Source organism: Pezoporus wallicus, unplaced genomic scaffold (assembly GCF_028554395.1).
Source record: "Pezoporus wallicus isolate ANWC-B61680 ecotype Strahan unplaced genomic scaffold, APGP_CSIRO_Pwel_v1 contig_7379, whole genome shotgun sequence".
NCBI lineage: Eukaryota > Metazoa > Chordata > Aves > Psittaciformes > Psittacidae > Pezoporus > Pezoporus wallicus.
The window spans coordinates 1,133,436-1,153,185 of NW_026642884.1; the positions used below are offsets into that span (position 1 = coordinate 1,133,436).

Sequence of the window (19,750 nt, forward strand, 5' to 3'; positions counted from 1 at the left end):
CCAATGCTGGAAGAAAACAGCAGTCTTTGCCAACAGGCTTCAAAGACATCTTCACCTTTTTCCCCTGACTTTTGCAACCACAGCAAGATTCTTTCAGATTTAGTTTAGGTGTAATAAGAGTTTTAGATGAAAAGTACTACCTGCTCCGATTGCTGAATTTGCAGACTTTGAAGTTCTTTTCTCAAGGATGAATTTTCCGTTCGCAGTGCCTTTGAAAGCAGACACACAGATAATGAAAGACTCATTTGTTGGGGAAAAAGTGTTAAGCTTGAAGGAAAGTAATTTCTTTTAGAACAAGTAAAAGACTTTGAAAGTCTGAAAGATTCCCTCTGCAGCTGTGGGAGCCAAAGTATTCAATGCACTAACTATTCATTACAAGACAATTCCAAGTGCACTTCCATCTATAGGAAGCTGGAGTCCAGGGAAACATCAAAGTGATGTACTCACATCTTTGGCTGTATAGTAATAGTAACCTGACAGTTTGCTAGTGAGCTGCTCCTCCCCAGTACAGGGGTGTCAGCGATACACCTAGAATTTAGGGACATTAAGAAAGCAAGCATTACCTTGGCTATGCCCAGGTAGACATGGTAGCAAAACCCAGCTGAAAACAGACAGGGGTTTTTTTGTACTGGCTTTCCAGTACAAAAAAAAAAAAAATCCAGCTGCTTCTAAAATAGAAATCACTAGCTGCTTCTTAAACAGAAAAAAAAAGCTTCTTCTTAAACAGAAAAAAGGAAATGCTTTCAGTATCATTCCAGAATGTCATTAGTTGATAATCCATTTAACCATTCAGATTACCAACTAAGCAAAGAGGCAAGAGCCCCATATTGCAGATTAGGCCAAACATACTGCTCTCAAAATGTATTCACTTTATTCCAAATGACATCAGGTATTCATCCTAGCAAAACCTGCCCTAGACTAAGCAGAGAGAAGCACTTATTGTACACCACCAATGCTCAATGCTTAGTCTATCTTACCAAAAAGATTTTAACCTTGTCTCCACAAGATGCCTTCCCTATTCAAAGGGAATGATCTCAGACTGCACTGAGCACTCACATACTTTCCACAAAAGCACTTAATCTCTACTTTCCCATTAAAACACAAGAGAGTTTTTACCTTCAGCTCCTCCTCTTTATTAGCCACTTGTATGAGTCCTGCCTCAAGCAGCTCTTCAACTGTCTTGATTTTATCATCCTTCTCTCTCATGCTGAGAAACCAAAGTGAGCATTAGCAAAAAGAGTTAACCTTTGAGGGCAGTTTAGCTATCAACAGTAACCTCACTGTCAACAAAATTGAATCTTTATTTTAGTCTATGATTCAAAAGAAAAAAGTCTCACCTTCTTTCCATCTGCTCTAACAAGTCTTTTTTTGCCTATAAAAAAACAATAGTGATGATTAATTAGAGCAATAATGTTTTGGGATTTTATGAAGGCAAATAATCAGAGAGCATCAATTTAATCAGCTTAGTTACCACACTAATCCAGAAGGAAGGAAAGTAGGGGGAGAATGTCCTCATGTGATGTGTGTCTAATATTGATGCTGGAAAGATGTCAGTCTTTCAGGGGAGGTACAGATCCAGCCCAAATGTCTTGTTGATTTTACAGATGGACTACAGGAGTTCTGGTGACAAGATGCCATGGGACACAGGATCCCATTGATCATAGTGAGTGTCAAACATGCCAAGCATTGTGCGGCATCTAATCCATAACAGCCAGCTGAGTACCTGAAAAATCTGCCTCTTTTGAGTGTTTATTGAAACCACAAGCTCCATCTGAGGTTCACACAGCAGAACATGTGTGACTTCTCAAAAACAACACACTGTGAAAGACCACACAAGAAACAAGCCAACCTACCAAGAAAAATCAGCTCCACTATTTCAGACAGGACACGAAATCAGCCAGACCCAAGGGAATAAAGCTGCAAACCTGGTTCTCCACCAGAGGAAAGGGAGCTGAACCAAACAGGGATCTGCTGGCTAACAGACACCAGTGCAGAAAAGAAGTTTCCTGCCCCACAAGTCTTTTTTCCAGCGCTTCAAGAAGTTCACATTCCGTAATGGTACAAAGTCAGAAGTGTTCACAAGAGCTCTCCCAGGCAACACTCGCAAAGGAGATGGGGTTGAGTAACACAACTGCTTTGAACCTGCAGCATTCTGTGTGAATACCAGTGAGACTGGCTGCAGCTGTGCTATGGTCAAAAATATAGAAGAGGACACTCAAGAGACATCAGTGTAAATAGTTCTCATTCCATGGGTCTGTTCTTTGGTTACTACTGGTTTGAGAATTTATTCCAGGATAGAAGAAAACAAATAGGGTGAAGATCTTACTTTGGTCTCTCCACCTCAAAGTAAGAGCCCTCTCCCCAAAAGCTGGTTGTTCTAGAATAACAATTAAAATCCCATGAAAATTGCCAATAAAACTGTGAGAAGTTGAAGAAATAAGATTCTGCTTCTGTTCAGCCAGCATTCTTCAGGGAAGGAGAAAAACAAAAACAAAGATCCACATTTTGTTTGGACACTCTTGTCTAGCACTTGAAGACAGTCACAACTGCCTTACTTTCCATGCAAGGGAAAACACCTAAAAAGTAACAGGCTTTGACAACAACCAGCTCAGCCTAGGGCCAGCTTAAGGGTAAAAAAAAACACTGAAGAAGTTAAAAAGAACAGAAGGTATTTGATACAAGCTCAGTGAATACTGGCTATACCTGCTCAGACAGGAGAGTCTGCAGCTTCTGAACTTCAGCTTGCAGAGTTGTGTTTTGATCCTTGAGAACCTGGAAATAAATATAAACATTTTATAGTTCAGAACTGCAACCCCTAATTACAGCATTTTCATATTGGTAGTGAGATAATTACATAGCACAGAAGTCATTACAGTGAATTCTTTGGAAGCTACAAGACCCCTTTCCCCTTCTTTCTTGCTCATCTGTACTAATACTTCTGTCCTTATGTTCCCATGAGAAATTCAGCTGTTACCATCTATATTCCCTGGCAGAAAAACCACACAGTACCAGAGTGTGAGAGGCAAGAGAAACCACATTTTTCTCCTAAAGCAGTATCAGCATCATGCCAAGATTTGACAACTGGGGAAGCAAATGGTCGAGGATCACCCTATTTCTCTTCAGCTGCCTTAACACTGAGGATGCACAGGAAGAAGTCAGCAGTCCAGCAGCAAAGGGGTTTGTACAGCTCCCACACTTTGGTCTGACTGGGAAGAGGTGAATCAGGAAGGCACACATGCCTCCCCCTCCAGCATTCCTGCTCTGTATAACAGACACAGCAGCCCTATTATTGCTTTTTGTTTTACAGTCTTTTTAAAGTCCTTAAAGCAGGACATATGATCTGAGACCCAAAGCCTTACAAGGACAATACAAGCAGGAAGGCACAGTAGCAGTAAGGATCAAAAGAATTGCCCTGTTTGAACATGGCTTTTCCCTCTTTCATGTGCATAGGAAAAAGCAGCACTTCCTTCGGTAGAAGGATTTAGTATAGAGCTGGTGTAGCTTATGTTTGGGATCAAAGACAGGAGAAAGAGACTAGAAGAGCACAGAATATTCATGCTGAGAGAGCACTATGGATTTCCAGCATCATGATGACTATGATCCACATTCAGTTCTCTGTTCCCAAGAACTGCTAGAATGGCCTCCAGATGATTTCTGCTATTACTCAGCACTGAGCTGATTTCAGCACAGTAACCATCCACAACACCTCTAAAGCCTTTTTCCTGGATAAAAGTTACTACAGAAACCATCGCACTAAAGCAAGTTCAGATTATTCCTCCTTGTGTTAATTTTCACCACTTCACCTGCCATTTTATAATGCTCCACCAAGCTGAAAGCCCCGCAAGTCACAGTAGCTTCAGACCTGCCAACTTACTCAACTGCCACCTGTTCCAGCTCCCCTTTCGAGACCACTTATGTACCCATTACCCAGCTTCACTGAAGATTCAGCTGACAGCTCTATTACAAAAGTTTTACTACAAAAAAAAAATGAAGTTGTAGCTGATTCCTATTCTATTAATTGAGCAAAAAGCCTTCCCTCTTGTTCTCTGACAGCTTAGAGAAACTACAGAGTCTTGCAAGGCTCTTATCAAAACCTCCTTAATACATAAATCAAGTTTACTAGCTGCTTGCTAACACCCTCAAAGAGCTCCAGGACACTCATGAGGCACAGCTTCTCCTACAAAAGCATGCTGCCTCTGCTACTACCCACCCTTTCTGCTCCCCACTAGCAAACCTACCAACTTGACATCATGAGATTCAGAGTGAGTGACCTTTCACCAGAAAAATCAGAAGAGCAGCAGTACCCAACACAGGCATTAAAGGAGTTAAAATGATGGAGTCATCACTTTTCTCAGGAAGCAGATCTATTTCTAACAGCTAAAGTTCAGAAGAAAAAAAACGAAGGCGGCAGAGGGCAAGGAGGAGTTAAGCTGCTCTCTGCACACACTTCCTAGAAGCAAGTACCAGCTTTGCTGTGCAGACCCCAGATGTCAGATCTAAAAGCTTCAGCAATTTAGCCGCAGCCTCATGAAAAACCACTTAAAAAGAAAAAAAGAAACCTAACATAATAATCCAAGCAACAAAAACAAAGGCTTACACCAAGGCCTTGAAAATAATATTAGAAAGTAGAATGCAGGAAAACAGCAAACAGCAATACCTTTTACTCAACAACCTCCCCTTCCAGATTTCAAAGACCTCACTCTTCACAACTGCAGACACCACACTTAACTTGTGTTACCCTATCTCTTATTCTGCTGCACTGTTATGACTGTGACATCCCACATTGCTCTTGCCTTGCAAACAGAATACTGTAATTTACTTTAACACCTGCAAGTTTTATTTTACCAATCAACATTTAATTGTATGAAATGCTCAACAACCTCCAAAGTCTGGAAAACTTGCTGTAAATAATCACAAGAATAGCTATTCTACATCATACCTTGAATTCTTCTGTTGTGTTTGAAATCTGAGCAAGCTCTTCTCGAAGTTGATCTTCAAGATTTCTTATTTTGTCATCTTTGATGTGAATGCTGAGACACGGAAGAACAGTTAAATACATTTTGTCATCCAAGTCTTACAAAAAGCATTGATTCAAGAGAACATTAAAGACCAGAAAACATTGTTTATCAAATCTCAGAGCTATTTACCTTTTCTGCATCCTTTCCAGCTCATGTGCAGCAGCAGCCTAGATATAAAGAGGATTAACACAGATTTAAGATACATCACATGATTCAACCAACCTTTCATTCCACAATATTAAAAAGCTGGAATAAGTCATTTGGCCTCTAAGCACATGACTCACCAGCAAGAATGAGGGGCAAACTTGTCTTCATGCACTTTTAAAACACCAATACATACCAGGGGCAAGAAAGCCACTGCGCAAAGGGAAAAAATATCCCAAGAACATTCATTCGACAACCAGGATTATCTCCAATTAAACATTTCATTTCCACCTCTGTAATGAGCCATAAGTTACATAGCAGTAACAGGGACAGCATTACATTTGGTTCTAAAAAGATCTCTATGGTGAGGTGGGGGAAGATGGGGTGTTGTATGCTTTGGAGGTTTTAGAGGGATGCTTATGACCCTTGTACACAAATGCCAAGACTGCATATTCAAGCACAGCTGTGTTCACTCCTGTAAAGTGTCCTGCACTCCATATGCCCACAAATCTAAACCAAACAAGTAAATCACTTCAGTAAATTGGATATCCAAATAAGAAAGATTTCACTGGTGAGAGAAGGGTAAGAAGCAGGCCTCCCACCAGCTATAAGAACTCCAGGGAATCACCTATTAGCCCAATTCAGTCGCCTTACACCTTTCATGTGCTTAAGCACAGATTGCTTAAAGCCAATGGATGTGCATTTCATGACAGAATAGGTAGTAAGAAGTAAAATTAAATATTTAATAAAACAATTTTTTTACCTGTTCATTTGTCAGAGCCTGTAACTTCTGTACTTCTGATTTCAGAGAGAGATTCATGTTCTGTAAGACCTGAAGGAACGAAAAAATAAATATACTTCCATTTTGCATAGAGACAATATTTAAGGTAAGTTCACTCTCCACTGCAAAGTATTTCAGATTACTTTCTGAAGGGCTCCATTGGTAACAGCAAGGAAAAACCTCGAGCTTTCTTATCAACAGCTTCCTATCATCAAGCATTGCTTAGAAGAGCAAAATCAGGAGACTTTTAGCTGAAAGAGCTGTTTCTAGACCCAAAAGCCTTGGGGGCTTAATTTTGTACATGCAACCAATACGCCACTCCCTGTATTAGCTGGTATTTACACAGGCTTTCATTATACCTTGAGCTCTTCTTCCTTGCTGGTTAAGTTGGCATGTTCATTGCTTAACGAGTCCTCCATCTGCTTTATCTGTTTGTCCTTTTCCGCAATCCTGAACAAAGAAGAAGTGATGACATATCGGTACTAAAAGGTCTTAGATGAAAGTGGTGCATGAAATAGCAGGCTAACACAAAATACACGCTGGCCTTTAAGTCCAGCTTCTACTCTAAATCCTGCTGACAGTACACTTTGGATCCAAAAGCTTTTCTATCCATTTTAAAAGCTGTTTGCTTGCCAAAATTTATGAGACATTCTCTAGCTCTGAAACACAACAACTACCCATCCCAAGGGGAGAAGTCTCCAGGTACCACCAGACAGCCCAAATACTAACAGTTCTCATGGTCACGCACATTCCTGCATGCTGGACTGATTCCCTGTATATAGGCAGGGGTAAACAAGAGAGCAGACACTGCTTTCTCTGTCGCATATAGAGCTACACACAACAGATTCCAAACCTGAGGCTGGACACTGAAGAAAAATTTATAGGAAGCAGTTTCCTAGTTACCAAGTCAATCTCATGGTGAGAAGTTAAAAAGTCCCTCCCATATGCACTGCACATGCATGGAGGAAAGATGGCATGCATTAAAAGCCAGTCACTCCTCCCAAATACCAAAGGAAATGAATGCTCACACTTTGTGTAGTTCTTCTGCCAGGACTGAAGCTGAGGTCTGCAGAAGGAAGAAAAAAAAAGCTGAAAGTAAAGCAAGTCAAAGAACTATCATCGACAGTGAACCAGGAATAGCAGTTCTAAAATTTGTGTAGTTATTTTAAATTGGCACAGGATGCTTCCAACAATTTCCTGGCTAAGAAAGACTAGAAATACCAGCACATACTAATGTCCCTTCCCCTTTAGCCTAAGGCAACACAAACCAAAACAAAACCAGCACTTTCCTCCCATGGATTAAGTGCTTTACATGACATTCTGCTGACAAACCACACAAATTTAAAAAAGAAAACCTTGCACAGTGCATCAGGACTTGTGTCAAGAACAAACAGCAGCACAAAATCAGCAAATGGCATTTTTTTTTTCCTCTTGGAAAAAGCCTATTCATATGTGGTCGCTATAGTCACCCACAACAGGGCACAAGGAGAGACCCATCACAATGGCTACTGAGGCACCAAGGGACCTCTATAGACCGTTTCACACACAGTTTGGTAGTAGCAGAACCTCTATATTCATTTGTACTACAGGTAACATAGTGGTCCTTACTCAGCCTTACCCTCCCAAAATCCTGGATGTCGCAGAGCTTACACCCATGGGACCATAACAGCAATCCCTGCACTGCCTTATACAGATCATACCATGGAGAAAAGGAGAATCAAAATAAATATCAAAGGGAATAAATAGTTCCAGTCCTAGACTGGTCTCCTTAGTTTCATCAACCTTGATGTCCAAAGCCATATCCAGTGCAACCTCGCTTTCCCGAAGTGCTATTTTCACGCCTACTGTCCACGGTGGAAGACTACCCTTGCATTTTCATAGCCTGTGGTGCTACACAGGGAAAGTATACAGCCCCTTTCCAACAGTCTCACTGTGTAAGCCAGAGCTAAAAACCAAAATCTCCCTAGTGATTTCTTTTCAAAACCCTTGTACTGGAAAGAGAGGAGGAGGTCATGAAGATGCTGTAAATCTAGAGTGCCTCTTCCTTCACTGCTCTCCCCACCCAATGGGTTAAGGGACATCAGCTAAAGCCAGATAACACATTTTCAGTCTGACATTGGATTTAAACTACATAAACCGTGTCCATTATTAAAAGAACAGAGCAGCCAACTACATGTAACAGTCTCCACTGGTGTCTTCTGAGAGGATCTGTGACCTAGCTCTACATGGAAGCAACTTCAGTGACTTTGGGGTTTTTCATAGCATTTACAGCAGAAGTAATTCCTCAAACCAACTAGTCAAACTAAAATTTTACATACTAAAAGAACTGAGAAAAGCATTGTGCAGATTTGGTGCTGCTTTGGTGGTTTTGGTTTGGTTTTATGGGTGTCTGGGTTATTTCTGCACAAAAAAAAAAAAAATCACTGCTGTAATGAACAAACAGCTTTATATGGGAGTGATCATAAGACACTTTCTCAACCTAATGCACAAGGGAAAAGCATGATCAGGTGTTTCACAGGAGGACTGCAAGAAGACCAAAAGAACCACAAGACAGAATAGTACACATGCAAAGCTACAGAAAACAAACATTCAGAAAGGCAATCTACCCTTTGGTTATAAATGAAAGCCACTACAGAAGGAAATAAGTGGATTTTTCCCCAAAAAAGGACAGCAGAAGCTTAAGTTTTAAACAAGTTTGAGAAACATTAGTAAAAAGAATACTAACAAGTCTTTGCTTTCAGCATTACATATCTCATATCCAGCTACAAAACAAGATCTGGCTTTTAATGAAAGTTCACAATTCATGACTACAAAAGAATGCTGTACCTGGGCTGCCATTTGTGAATGAAACTTCTGAAGCTGAGCATTCAAAGCATCATTCTGCTCTATCAGCTCCTTGTAAGAGAGCACAGAAAGAAAAGCAGGCTGAGATCTGGAGCTAGTCAACTTTTGCTAGGATTAGCTCTTAGCCATGATAATGTTAGTAAGAACAGTTTAGCATTTACCTCAGACACTTTTCAAAGACTGTTTTTCCACCCCACTAAGAACATCCTATTTGAGTGGAAGCACAACCTGTTCTGCATCAACAGAAAAAATACTCCCTGCCCCATTGGATGCCATTTGGTTTCCCTGAAGCCCTCAAGAGCTATGTTTACACTGCCTCTCACCACTTGATGCCAGAAGAAGAGAAATCACTCCAGAAGAGCTCATACAAACATCAAAGGTATATGGATGCTCTTCCAGGTTGTTCCCCAGACCATAACATCACAGCTTTGGAAATTGCCTGGGTCAGCACATTTTCCTGACTTGCCCAAAGGGCTTCTCAGGTCTGAGATGGCCCCAGATGGTCACAGCACCACACACAAGGTCTCAACTCACAAGCTGCCAGACCATAGACTGGCAGACAGTTGTCTCATTCCTTATTCAGTGGGAAGCTTTACTAAAGCAGTATTGTAAGGATAATACTATGTTTCCATAGGCAAAAAATGGGAGTTAAAAAACAAACCCTTAGGATACTTGAGTAATACTACCTGCACCTGCATTTGCATGGAGTCCTCCGCAGAAGCTCTCTTTTGCTCAGCCTCCATTAACTGCAACATCCTCTGCTCCAGCTGCTGTTTTGACACCATTGTATCAGTAAGTTTACTGTGCAAGCTCTGGATTTCATTGTCTTTGGCCACAAGTTTATTCTGCACATCTGTAGCAGAAATGTCAGGATTTTAGTTCAGAAGTAAATATTTTGCTGTAGGGGAAATTTTCCCTGTACACAGGGAAGCTGATTAGAAGCCTTGTTCCAGCAAGCCAAGGTTCAGCTCTCTCATCAGCATTCAAACTAACTAGTATCACAACACAGTATTTCCCCAGGGTGCTGAAGCAGTACTGACTTTACCTGAGCTTTACTTTAAGCCATTTATTCAGTAATACTCTTTTTTACAAATGGTGACAGCCAAATCACTGCAGCAAGCGTTATTGGGGAATTTTGTGATACATGCCTTGTTGTGCTGCTTCATGTTCTGCTGTTCTTTTCCTGAGATAAGCCTGGATTTCTTCCCATCTTCTCTCTGCTTCCTGCTGCTGGACCTTCACATTAAAGGGAGAGTTGATGAAAAGAAGTCAAACCTTTAATTTATTTTTGAAACATTCAGAATGCATCTCTCTAGTGCTATTCCCAAAACAGATGGCAATGAAGTAAAGTTTTCTTGCTTCCATTAGGGCACATCAGAAAGACAGAGTACCCTGTAATCCTCCTCCTAGAGTAGTTTAACCTATTAATTTGAAAGACAAATTCTGAACAGGATTTCATTATAGGCTCTTAACAGGATGGTTTCTGTAATATGAAAGTGTAGCATCTTTGCCCAGCACGTTCAGAATTAACACTAGATGGTAGACTAGCCAAGCATCACATAAGTCTGCATCTAGTAATTAAAACGTCTCAACTATGGATAACAACTCTCTACCTACAAAGGCTAAAGGCAGGAAGAACGTCCGGTAGCTAAGGCTTAATTGCAAATACAAAATAAGTACTGAACTCTGGTTTGGCATTCGCATCCAAGAACAATAGATTTCTCTTCTGGAGAAAATAAGCAAAGACAAAATATCTTTTCTTCTAAGGAAAAATAAAGAGGTACATCCAGAAGCCAGGCCATTTACATTTTAGAGCTTAAAATCTTTCAAAATTTATATATATATTTAAGCAAAAGCTTGTAGTCTCTCATAAAAATCATACAAGGACAATGCGTTGTGGATTAACAACTCCAACTCAAATCTTGCTGGAATTTTGCACTCACAGAAAAAGTTCAAAATCACCAGTGAAGCTTTTATAACGATACTTGATATTGACCTGGAAGGCTAAGTTAGACTTTACAGGGAGCTTTGTAATCACTCAAAACCCAGACTTCTGAATAAAAAATACTAAATAAAACATTATTAAACATGAAATCAACCCATAGGCTGACTCAGCCTATCTGAAAATAAGTACTTACACATAGAAAGAGAACAGAGATTTAGCATCCAGGGAAATGGCTAAAGCAATTCTCACACACCCCACATCCCACCCAATTCAGAACCTGGCTCAGATAAAGCCTTGAGAGCAACTCAATAGGCAGAAAAAACCCGAGTCACCTTCAGCTGAGCAACTGCCTGCTCTGCGTTCTTCTTCTGGAGTTCTTCTTGCTGCAATTTACTGCTCTTCTCTCCCAGTTCATTCACCAGCCTAGCATAATCCTGGCGCAGTTTGTTCAGTTCAGCCGATTGCCTAAAAATAAACGTTTTTAACAGCTTTTTTTTTTTTTTTTACAAGAAGCACAGGCTATAACAACAGCTACTCAAATATCAACACTAACCCCTATATCTGCAGCCAGAGGGTTGCAGAGGGTTGTTGGTTGCTTCCCCACCCCCATCACTGCTTCACCCTAGAAAAGGGATGAAGGTCAAGTACCCTTGGCCATCAGTACAGCAGCTACAACCCACTGAGTCAGAAATAAAAGGTCAGCAGTAAGCCTCAAGCATCAGCTCCTTTAAAACATTTGTAAGCTGATGGTCATAATTTGGACAAGCTTATATAAACTCAGCATAAGGAAAGGTCTTGCACTAAAATCCACATTCCTTTCCTATTCCCATAAACTACTACTGATCTCAAACTTACTCAAGACTATTCCCCCTGGACTAACTGTAACGCATCTCTCCAGATGCTATGTTGCCTCCTGGCCTTGACTTACCTATTAACTTATAGAGGTATCTGATGCAATCTCTCAGTTAAGGGGAGAAGATGCATTTACAGAACTCAGTGGAAGAATTTTAAGAGGCTCACCTTTGTGTCTAAGCAAATGAAAAGCATTTTATTTTTATCTTAAGTTTGCCTAAACTAAGGATTTTTCAAGAAAACTGTCTTAAGAGAGAATGAAGTTTCATTTCTATGAACAGGACTCCTAAAGTCTGGGTACCCATAACATTCTCCAAGCTCTCCTTATATTGACCTGCTCTGGCAGGACATGCACAGGGAGCAGAATGCACATCTGCTGAGCAGTGCTTGGCAGGGCAGAAACTGTTAACAGAGAGGTCCACACAGAAGCAACATCTTTGCAAGAACAGAATAACCAGAAAAGGAAGATCCAGAGACCTTTCCCAGTCCTGACAGCGATTCTGACACTCTACTCTCCAACAGTAAAAAAAAAAAAAAAAAAAAATCAAGTATCTATGAGCATATGAAGTGTAGGTTTTGCTTTCTATAGGCAGAAGCCCACTGGCAGCAATCCACACATCTGACTACAACACCTTACACCAGGGTGCCCAGCTTTTATCACAATACATACAATTGTCTCTGCCAGCTCAGGAACAGCCCAAGTCATAACTCACAAAGACAAAACCTTGAGAAGCCTTTTAGTGTCGCAAATGTTTGGAGAAACAAACAGATAAAGCCAAATGCCTCCCCAGCAGTATCATAACTGAAAGACAGTGTTTCTTTTCTTATAGCAAGACTGATTTACAAGTTTATTGCTACTGTTCTCTCAAGAGATCAGCATCTCTGGATGCTCAGGATCATCTCTCCTAAAGCCCCAGGGGAAAGGATACATACCCTGCCAGAAACACCAACTGTGGCTGAGTACTTTGCACTTTCTGTTGAAGCCACTTCCTAAAAGCTCAGGCTTCAAACTGATAAGAGACAGTTATCTGCTCTGAAAGCCTTGGTTCAATGCAAATACAATTAGCTACCTCCCTAGCCCAAAATATCTGTGTTCTGTTAAACCACAAATTCAGAGACAGTCAAAGAGATGGAAACAAAAGGAGCAGAAGCCAGAACTTCAGAGAAGGTTTAAAAAAATACACAGAGCTCTGAGTAGCTGCTAACATACTTGCTCTCCATTTGATTGGTAGAAGTACTGACTGCATCTCTCAGGATACCATTTTCCTGCTTCAGGTGGCTTATTTCTGCCTCCATCTGCTCACGGAGTTGCTGGAACTGATAGGGAAAGATCAGTTATAGAAAGATTAAAGCAAGGAGCAACAAAAACCTCAACTTATAACAGTAGAGGTCACAATAGTTTAAGCAAATAAAACTAAGTGGACTTTTTTTGAGACAGGGGGAGTTTTATAACCTTCCTGTGTGCAACTGGAAAAAAAAAACCACTGTGCAACTCAGACCCTCTTGCTCAAATAAAATCACCCACTTCCTTTTATATCAGTATATTAAGCTATTTAACAAGGCAACCTTTTTGTTTAAAAGGCTACAGAAATGCTAATTCAGATACTAATTGCTCCATAACTGGCCATCAATCATACTTTTCCAAAGGGAAAAAAAGAACAGATGTACTGTACATTAACATTAGAAGTTTACAGAGCCCTCAAAGCAGAAAAAGTATAAAATAGCTTTTATTATAGCATGCACACAGATTATAGAATGCAAACTGAAAAGGCTAGTCCTCATCGAATACCCTGAAGTCAAGATTATGAAACAGATCCTTTTTTAGGCAATAATATGCATTGACTACATTTTCAACATGGTTCCAAACTGAGGCAGAAAGAAGCCCTGATAACCCAAGGTTGCTTCAGAATGATACAATACCACATTGGAAGGGACCTCAAGGATCATCTGGACCAGCATTTCTAGGCAAAGTATGACCTCGACCACACATCCCTGCACCCTGTCCAGCTGAATCTTAAACATGCCCAATGTTTGGGAGTCCACCACTTCCCTGGGGAGATTATTCCAACGGCTGATTGTCCTCACTGTGAAAAAGTTTCCTCTTGTGTCTAGTCAGAATCTCCCCAGGAATAACCTGTACCCATCACCCTCATCTTTTTCATGGGACAACTTGTCAAAAAGTCCATCTTCCTTTAAATACTGGAACATGGTGATCAGGTCTGCCTGAGCCTTCTTTAGGCTGAACAAGCCTGGTTCTCTCAGCCTTTCCTTATATGCAGTAGGGCAAACAACAAAGATACGACTCAAAGAAAAAAAAAAAAAAAGACATCGCATGTCCAGACACCAGCACAGCTGGGTTACAAACCAACAGCCTCCTTTGAAAATCCTCAAGCACAAACAGCTATAATATTTTCTTCCTCTACCAGTGCCAGTTTGGAAACTGGTGTCTGCCATATCTCCAAGACCCAGTTTCATTAAATGACTGGCTCACCAATAAGGATTTCGTATGTAAAAATAAAAGCTTGTGTACCAACTGCAGCAGGAGACAGCAGTCCTTTGTAGGGCAGCCACCTCCATCTCAGCACCAACACACATAACAAGCCAGTCCTTTGATGTTTGCTGGGGGGTTCACACACATTTTTCTTAATGCCAACAGAATGATCCCAACACATGATCCCAACAGATGCAGGGGCACAAACCCCATCTGACTGGAAGCTTTGATAATTTAAATTTCAGCTTCTCTGAAATGCTACATCAGCACATCAGTAGGGGGAACAGAACCAGAGCACTGGTTCCTCTCCTCTGCATATCACTCGTTCCTCTCCTCTGCATATCACTGGTTCCTCTGTGCGTACTTCCTCCAGCTTTGCCTGTGACAACAGCATCTGCAAAAGCCATGCAGCCATGCCCACATCTCCTTCATCCTGCCCAACCAGCAGTAAGGCCCTACTGTAATACAGTTGTCTATGTAAGTTCAAAATAAGCAGTCTGCGCTCCAGGTAACAGTTGTCTCTCCTGGGGTAATCACTGGACATGTTCTTTAAGTTCTTTTCCAGCCTAGTTGATTCTATTATTCTAGAATACAGTTCTGCTCCAAAACTGCAGAGGTGCTCCTCTCTTAAAGTGCCAAGACAGAAGATACAGTATTAAAACTGGAAAGTTCACATGCTGGGCTTGATGCTTGAGACATTCACATAAGAATAGACTACACTAGAATGTGAATCTAAGCACGAGTCAAGCTCATATAAGAGGGGCCATATTTTCTTCGCAAACTTTTTAGCTAGACGTTTTTAACCTGATGAAACAAACTCTTCTGAGGTCATTCCATTACAATGCAACTTCAGGAGAGAGTAACAGAGGTCTTAAATACAGGTGTCTGCCCTTCAAGTATTTTCAGCAAAGCACTCCCCTAGGCAATAATATTTCCGGCATATTATGTTAGGTTGTCACTCTTTAAATTTAATTTTAAAAATTATTGTATCAGCCAGTAAATGATCATCAGCATTAGTGGCTCTCTTGAGTATTTCAATTAGATTTTACACTTTAATTGAGTAACATTTCAGCAGAATACCACAAAGGAAACGTAACTAGATCAGAGACCAACTGCTTGGCTAGCACCGGTCTTTTACAGACTATGGAAGTTACCCATGAGAGCACCTTGACTTTAAGTAAGAAAGTTTTCCATCCTCAGGTAGATGTGTCATACCACTAGCACAGTGCATGCAAGATTCCAGGTAAGTAGCAATCTGTGTGAGTGAACAACAAAAGCTGAGCCCTGGCTAAAGCAATGACTCCTCAGCACTGATCTGCTTATGCATGAACATCAAGTTTAACAGTTTGGTAAAGCATTTACCTTTATCTTCATCTGCTGAGATTCTTGGTAGCTAACATGTATTTTACTCTGAAAAGTGCCATGCTCCTTTTCTAGCACGTTGATCCGCTCTCTCATTTTGGCTGTAAGCAAGCCATTCCTCTCCTTTTCTGCAACCAGCTCCTTGGGTGGGAAGGAAAAAGGCAAAGAAGTCATCTACTGCTCCTTTCTAGAGTCTAACAGTAAGAGGTTGAAGGTAAGCAAAAACATAGCCAGTGAGCACCAAACAAAAGTCAGCAATCTCCGCTTGGAGAAGTTACAGCATTAGAACTGACAAAGCTTCCAGCACTTCTATGAGGATTTGGATCAGCATAATTTCACATTTATTAGAGAGGTTTGCCAATTTAAACACTGATCTTCCATTGTCTCAGAAGAGCTGAACTCTTTATTTCTATTGAGTTTGGCCAGATTAGAGAGTCCTAACAACTAAAACCACTAATATCATAGAGGGCAGAGCTTAGATTTTCATCCCAAACTTAGCAAAGTGGAAGAACATGGATAAAGAACTGTGGCAAAACAACAGAGCATTTCAGAGCAAATAACTGCTTTGCAGCTGGTTGCAAAACCAACAGTTCTGCTGGAGGAGATGGGCTATCAGTACCTAGCAACAGCCGGAGAAACCCTGAATCCCACCAGCATGATGCCACATTGTAGCTTTCAAATTAAAACACACAGTGCTATTTAAATTAATCATTTATTAGCCAGTAATTCAGAACAGACATCTAGGAATTCACAGAGCTGCTCCTCTGCAATATAAATGCACTTGTTGTAGAAAGCAAAAGCATTAAGTGCAGCTTTCAGCCAGCTCTGACTGCAAAATGAGATACTTGTACCACCTAAGCTTCAGGTGTCCTTCAGCTATGCAGCACAGCCTGCAGCTCCTTACAGTGCCAAGGAGCCTTGACAGGTAATATAAGTTCTCTAAATCATTAGTCTGAATACCCTCCATCTTTTCAGAGTAATTACAGATTTTTCCACATTTTCATTTAAATAAAAGCTATTCTCTCTTAGATCCAACTTACTTCAGGAGGCTGTCTGCCATCCATCCATCTGCCCATCCATGTGTCACCCCACACACCCTCACCACCTGCCACGTCCATCCCCCAAATTAAGTGACACAAGTTCCCAAACCCACGTTCACAAAGGCATTTAGGAACCCGAGTTGCATCAAAACCTTTAAGTCACTTCTGCAAATGCAGTATAAAGAGCTTGACACAAAGTTTTCTGTTATTTTTGCATGTTAACAAATGCAACAAAATGAAGGACACCAGGACATTCCTTCTACTTCTCCACCAATTCCACCATCCACCTGCAGTTCTCACTAACCCAGCTACCCTGTCAAGACAGTGCCAGAGATCCTGGCAAGATTAATCTTCACCTAGTTTGTGTTTTGCCAGTACTTCTGAGGTCAGGCACCACTTGCTTTTTATCCTCTCCAGTTAACATCTTTATCACCCTTAAAGTCCCTCCAGCTTCTAGAAACATATTCAGAGAAATATCAATTAGAAGATGAGAAACATCAATTAGAAGGTAAGAGCTTTTAGTCAGTCAAGCTGAGCTTTTTCTCTTGTTTATCCTGATCTTTTAGCACTACAGTAACTTCACTTTTACCCATTTTCTCCCAGCTTCTCCCTTCCCTCTCCAAGTCCAGCTGGCAGAAACCCCCCCAAATGACCTTCTCTGCAGCACCCACCTTGCCTTCACAAGCACCACTTTGCAGATGGCTTTTTTCCCCCTAACCACATCAGGTTGCCACACACTCGGGCTCCTTCATACACTGGCTCCGCTTCTTCAGTACAGATCTCCCCTCTTTCATTCTACAATCCTGAGACAGAGTTTCTGTCTCCCCCTTCTCAAACACATCAGAAGTTCTTTCTTCCTATAACTTTCTCCCATATTAACTATCCCAAACCTCTTGATCCCACCCTACAAATGTACACCTACCTGTGCCCTGCCAGGAGCAACACAATACCTATACCCTTCTTCCCTTCTCATCTGCCAAGGCTCCCAGCTGCCATGTCCTCTGGTCACTTTGCTCCCATCTTTAGCCACCCAGCTTTCTGTGCCCAACTTCTTGTCCCACAATAAGACCTTCCTGAACATAATGCCCATGTGCTTGAAAACAAGCCAAAACTTAAGAATCCTCCCACCAGAAGTCTCCAATTCACTCCATATTTGCACCTAATTATTTGTTCTACCATAACTGCTTTCCTCTGAAACCCTCATTGAGTTCCATAAACTGGTCTTGACAGTGACATCAGCATCCCTGTAAGTCAAAAGCAATCAGAGCAGCAACTCAAGGAGCTACACAGGCAGTCTACACCTTCTGTAGCTTCCTTCTTGAAGAAAACTGATGACTGTTGTGCCTAGAAGCACATAAGCATGTGAATGACAGAATATGTACTGGATTAAGACTGCAATGCAAAAGAGGTGTTTAATATTTGCATCCACAAAACTGCCTTACACTCATAAAGGAAGCGTTTTAAAAGTAACCTTTCAAAAAGAAAAATAGCCTTAGCTTAAAAGTCTCAGTAAATTAACACTCTGGAAAATAATTCTGCATAAATGTGTTAATAGCATCATAAAATCAAACATAGTGTCTTGGTAAACTTCTCCAATATAAAAAAAATCCACCTTTCAGTTTATACCAAGGTCAGTAAACCACCATTTGCTGGCTGCTAGCCCTACAAACCCCTGCTCTTCTCCCACAGCCCTCTACATGCATGCATCTCTGTATTTACCTGGGTGAGCTGCTTGCACTGCTCCTTTGCAACTGTTGCCTCCTCCTTCATCGCAGTGAGCATTTTCTCTTTGTCTTGCAGCTGATGTACAGCTGCAGCCGACTCAGCCTTGCTAGCCTGCAGCAAGAGCACATAAAAATGATCACACATGCCAGAAGTACTTGCACAACACACTAGCAGGCAGCAGAGCAAACCTGAGAGCAAGAAACACTCCCTCCTGCCCCAAATCATCCATCTGTGTGGGGTACACAGCACCAACAGTACTCAATTCTGCTGCTAATGCATCCTGCAGCATCAGTCTCGTTAGACAAGGAAATGCATTTTCAAACACACTGAAACCAATTAAGAGAATAAATGGGCTCTTAAGGTGCTTCCATGTTGGAAGAGAGCTGGTGTGGCAGCGCTGGGGAAAACAAAGAACAGCCATCAAGAGAAATATGGGAAAAAGACACAGAGATGCTGAATCATTCAATAATTGAGATTGGAAGGGACCTCCAAGATCACCTGGTCTGAACTGTGCTCAATGCAGCTATAATCCAACAAACCTAACCTCCTGAAATACCTCATTACAGAGAGAAAAAAGGAACACTGGTCTGGCCTCTCATTCCACTTCACAGGAGACCCTCCATCTGACATAATTATTTTTCTGCTGGCACACTGACACACAAAGGTTGAGATACTACAAGGAACAGAACTAGAGGAATGATACCCACAGTCCTATTACTTGTATATAGGTCCTAAAAATTAAGGAATTCCAGTAAGGGCTGAGACTCCTAGATGTTTGTGCCCAGACTTCACTCAATGTAGTCTGATAACTGAAGAAACAAAGACTTGTCAGTCCTATAATGCACTGCTTGGAAGTTCTTGTTTAATGGTCTTGTGTATGCATGCAGTACAAAACACACTGTCCATGTCATACATGAACTACAGACAGGAAAATATTCACATTTATATCTACAGAAACCTACATTTCCTGGTTGTATACAAACCCAGGAACACATTTTGATCCCAAAAGTTTAGCTTTAATACCAAACCTTCCTTTAAAGGAAAAAATACAGAGAACAAGCTGGCTGCTATTACAAATAAAACAGGCAATACCCATTGCAAGTGTACCACTATTGGGTTTCCAGTCAAGCACTGAAACAAAGGCCTAGTAAGAATATGAAGTCTCTGTTCTTGGAGATTTTCAACACCCAGATGAACAAATCCCTGAGTAACTTGCTATGAATTTAACACTCAAACTGCTCTGAGTAGGCAGAAGACTGTATGATATCCTCAAGCCCCATCCAACCCAAACTGCATGATACGCTAGCATATTGCACCAACTGAATTGACACATACCCAGTTCTGCATTTCTGTTCTGCTATTCTATCTTCAGAAACACACAGAATTGCAAGACTTCAAGTGACAAACAGGATGTTACAAACTCAAAGTGACAACCATATCAAGTCATGGGAAGAGCAGATATTTGCAAGATATTCAACATCATCATTCTCTTCTGTCTTAATAGAAAAATTAAGAAAGAACTGCCTAGCACTGAGACAGGTTGCCCAG

General features: G+C 41.1%; 1 protein-coding gene across 11 annotated transcripts in view; it reads right to left on the reverse strand.

Annotated features, from left to right (window-relative positions):
- KTN1 (kinectin 1) overlaps positions 1 to 19,750 on the reverse strand; it is an 87,938-nt gene that overhangs the window by 29,650 nt on the left and 38,538 nt on the right. For 9 of the 11 annotated variants that reach the window (XM_057433084.1, XM_057433088.1, XM_057433079.1 and 6 more), the window contains exons 6-21: positions 18,197 to 18,313; positions 15,438 to 15,578; positions 12,795 to 12,901; positions 11,065 to 11,197; positions 9,936 to 10,023; positions 9,474 to 9,640; positions 8,770 to 8,838; positions 6,972 to 7,009; positions 6,303 to 6,393; positions 5,926 to 5,994; positions 5,148 to 5,185; positions 4,940 to 5,030; positions 2,704 to 2,772; positions 1,338 to 1,372; positions 1,117 to 1,207; positions 141 to 209 (exon numbers count right to left, since the gene is read on the reverse strand). In XM_057433084.1, the coding sequence (XP_057289067.1) occupies positions 141 to 209; positions 1,117 to 1,207; positions 1,338 to 1,372; positions 2,704 to 2,772; positions 4,940 to 5,030; positions 5,148 to 5,185; positions 5,926 to 5,994; positions 6,303 to 6,393; positions 6,972 to 7,009; positions 8,770 to 8,838; positions 9,474 to 9,640; positions 9,936 to 10,023; positions 11,065 to 11,197; positions 12,795 to 12,901; positions 15,438 to 15,578; positions 18,197 to 18,313 (1,413 nt within the window). The remainder of the gene's footprint in view (positions 1 to 140; positions 210 to 1,116; positions 1,208 to 1,337; positions 1,373 to 2,703; positions 2,773 to 4,939; positions 5,031 to 5,147; positions 5,186 to 5,925; positions 5,995 to 6,302; positions 6,394 to 6,971; positions 7,010 to 8,769; positions 8,839 to 9,473; positions 9,641 to 9,935; positions 10,024 to 11,064; positions 11,198 to 12,794; positions 12,902 to 15,437; positions 15,579 to 18,196; positions 18,314 to 19,750) is intronic. The other 2 variants (XM_057433080.1, XM_057433087.1) reach the window with 1 other exon arrangement.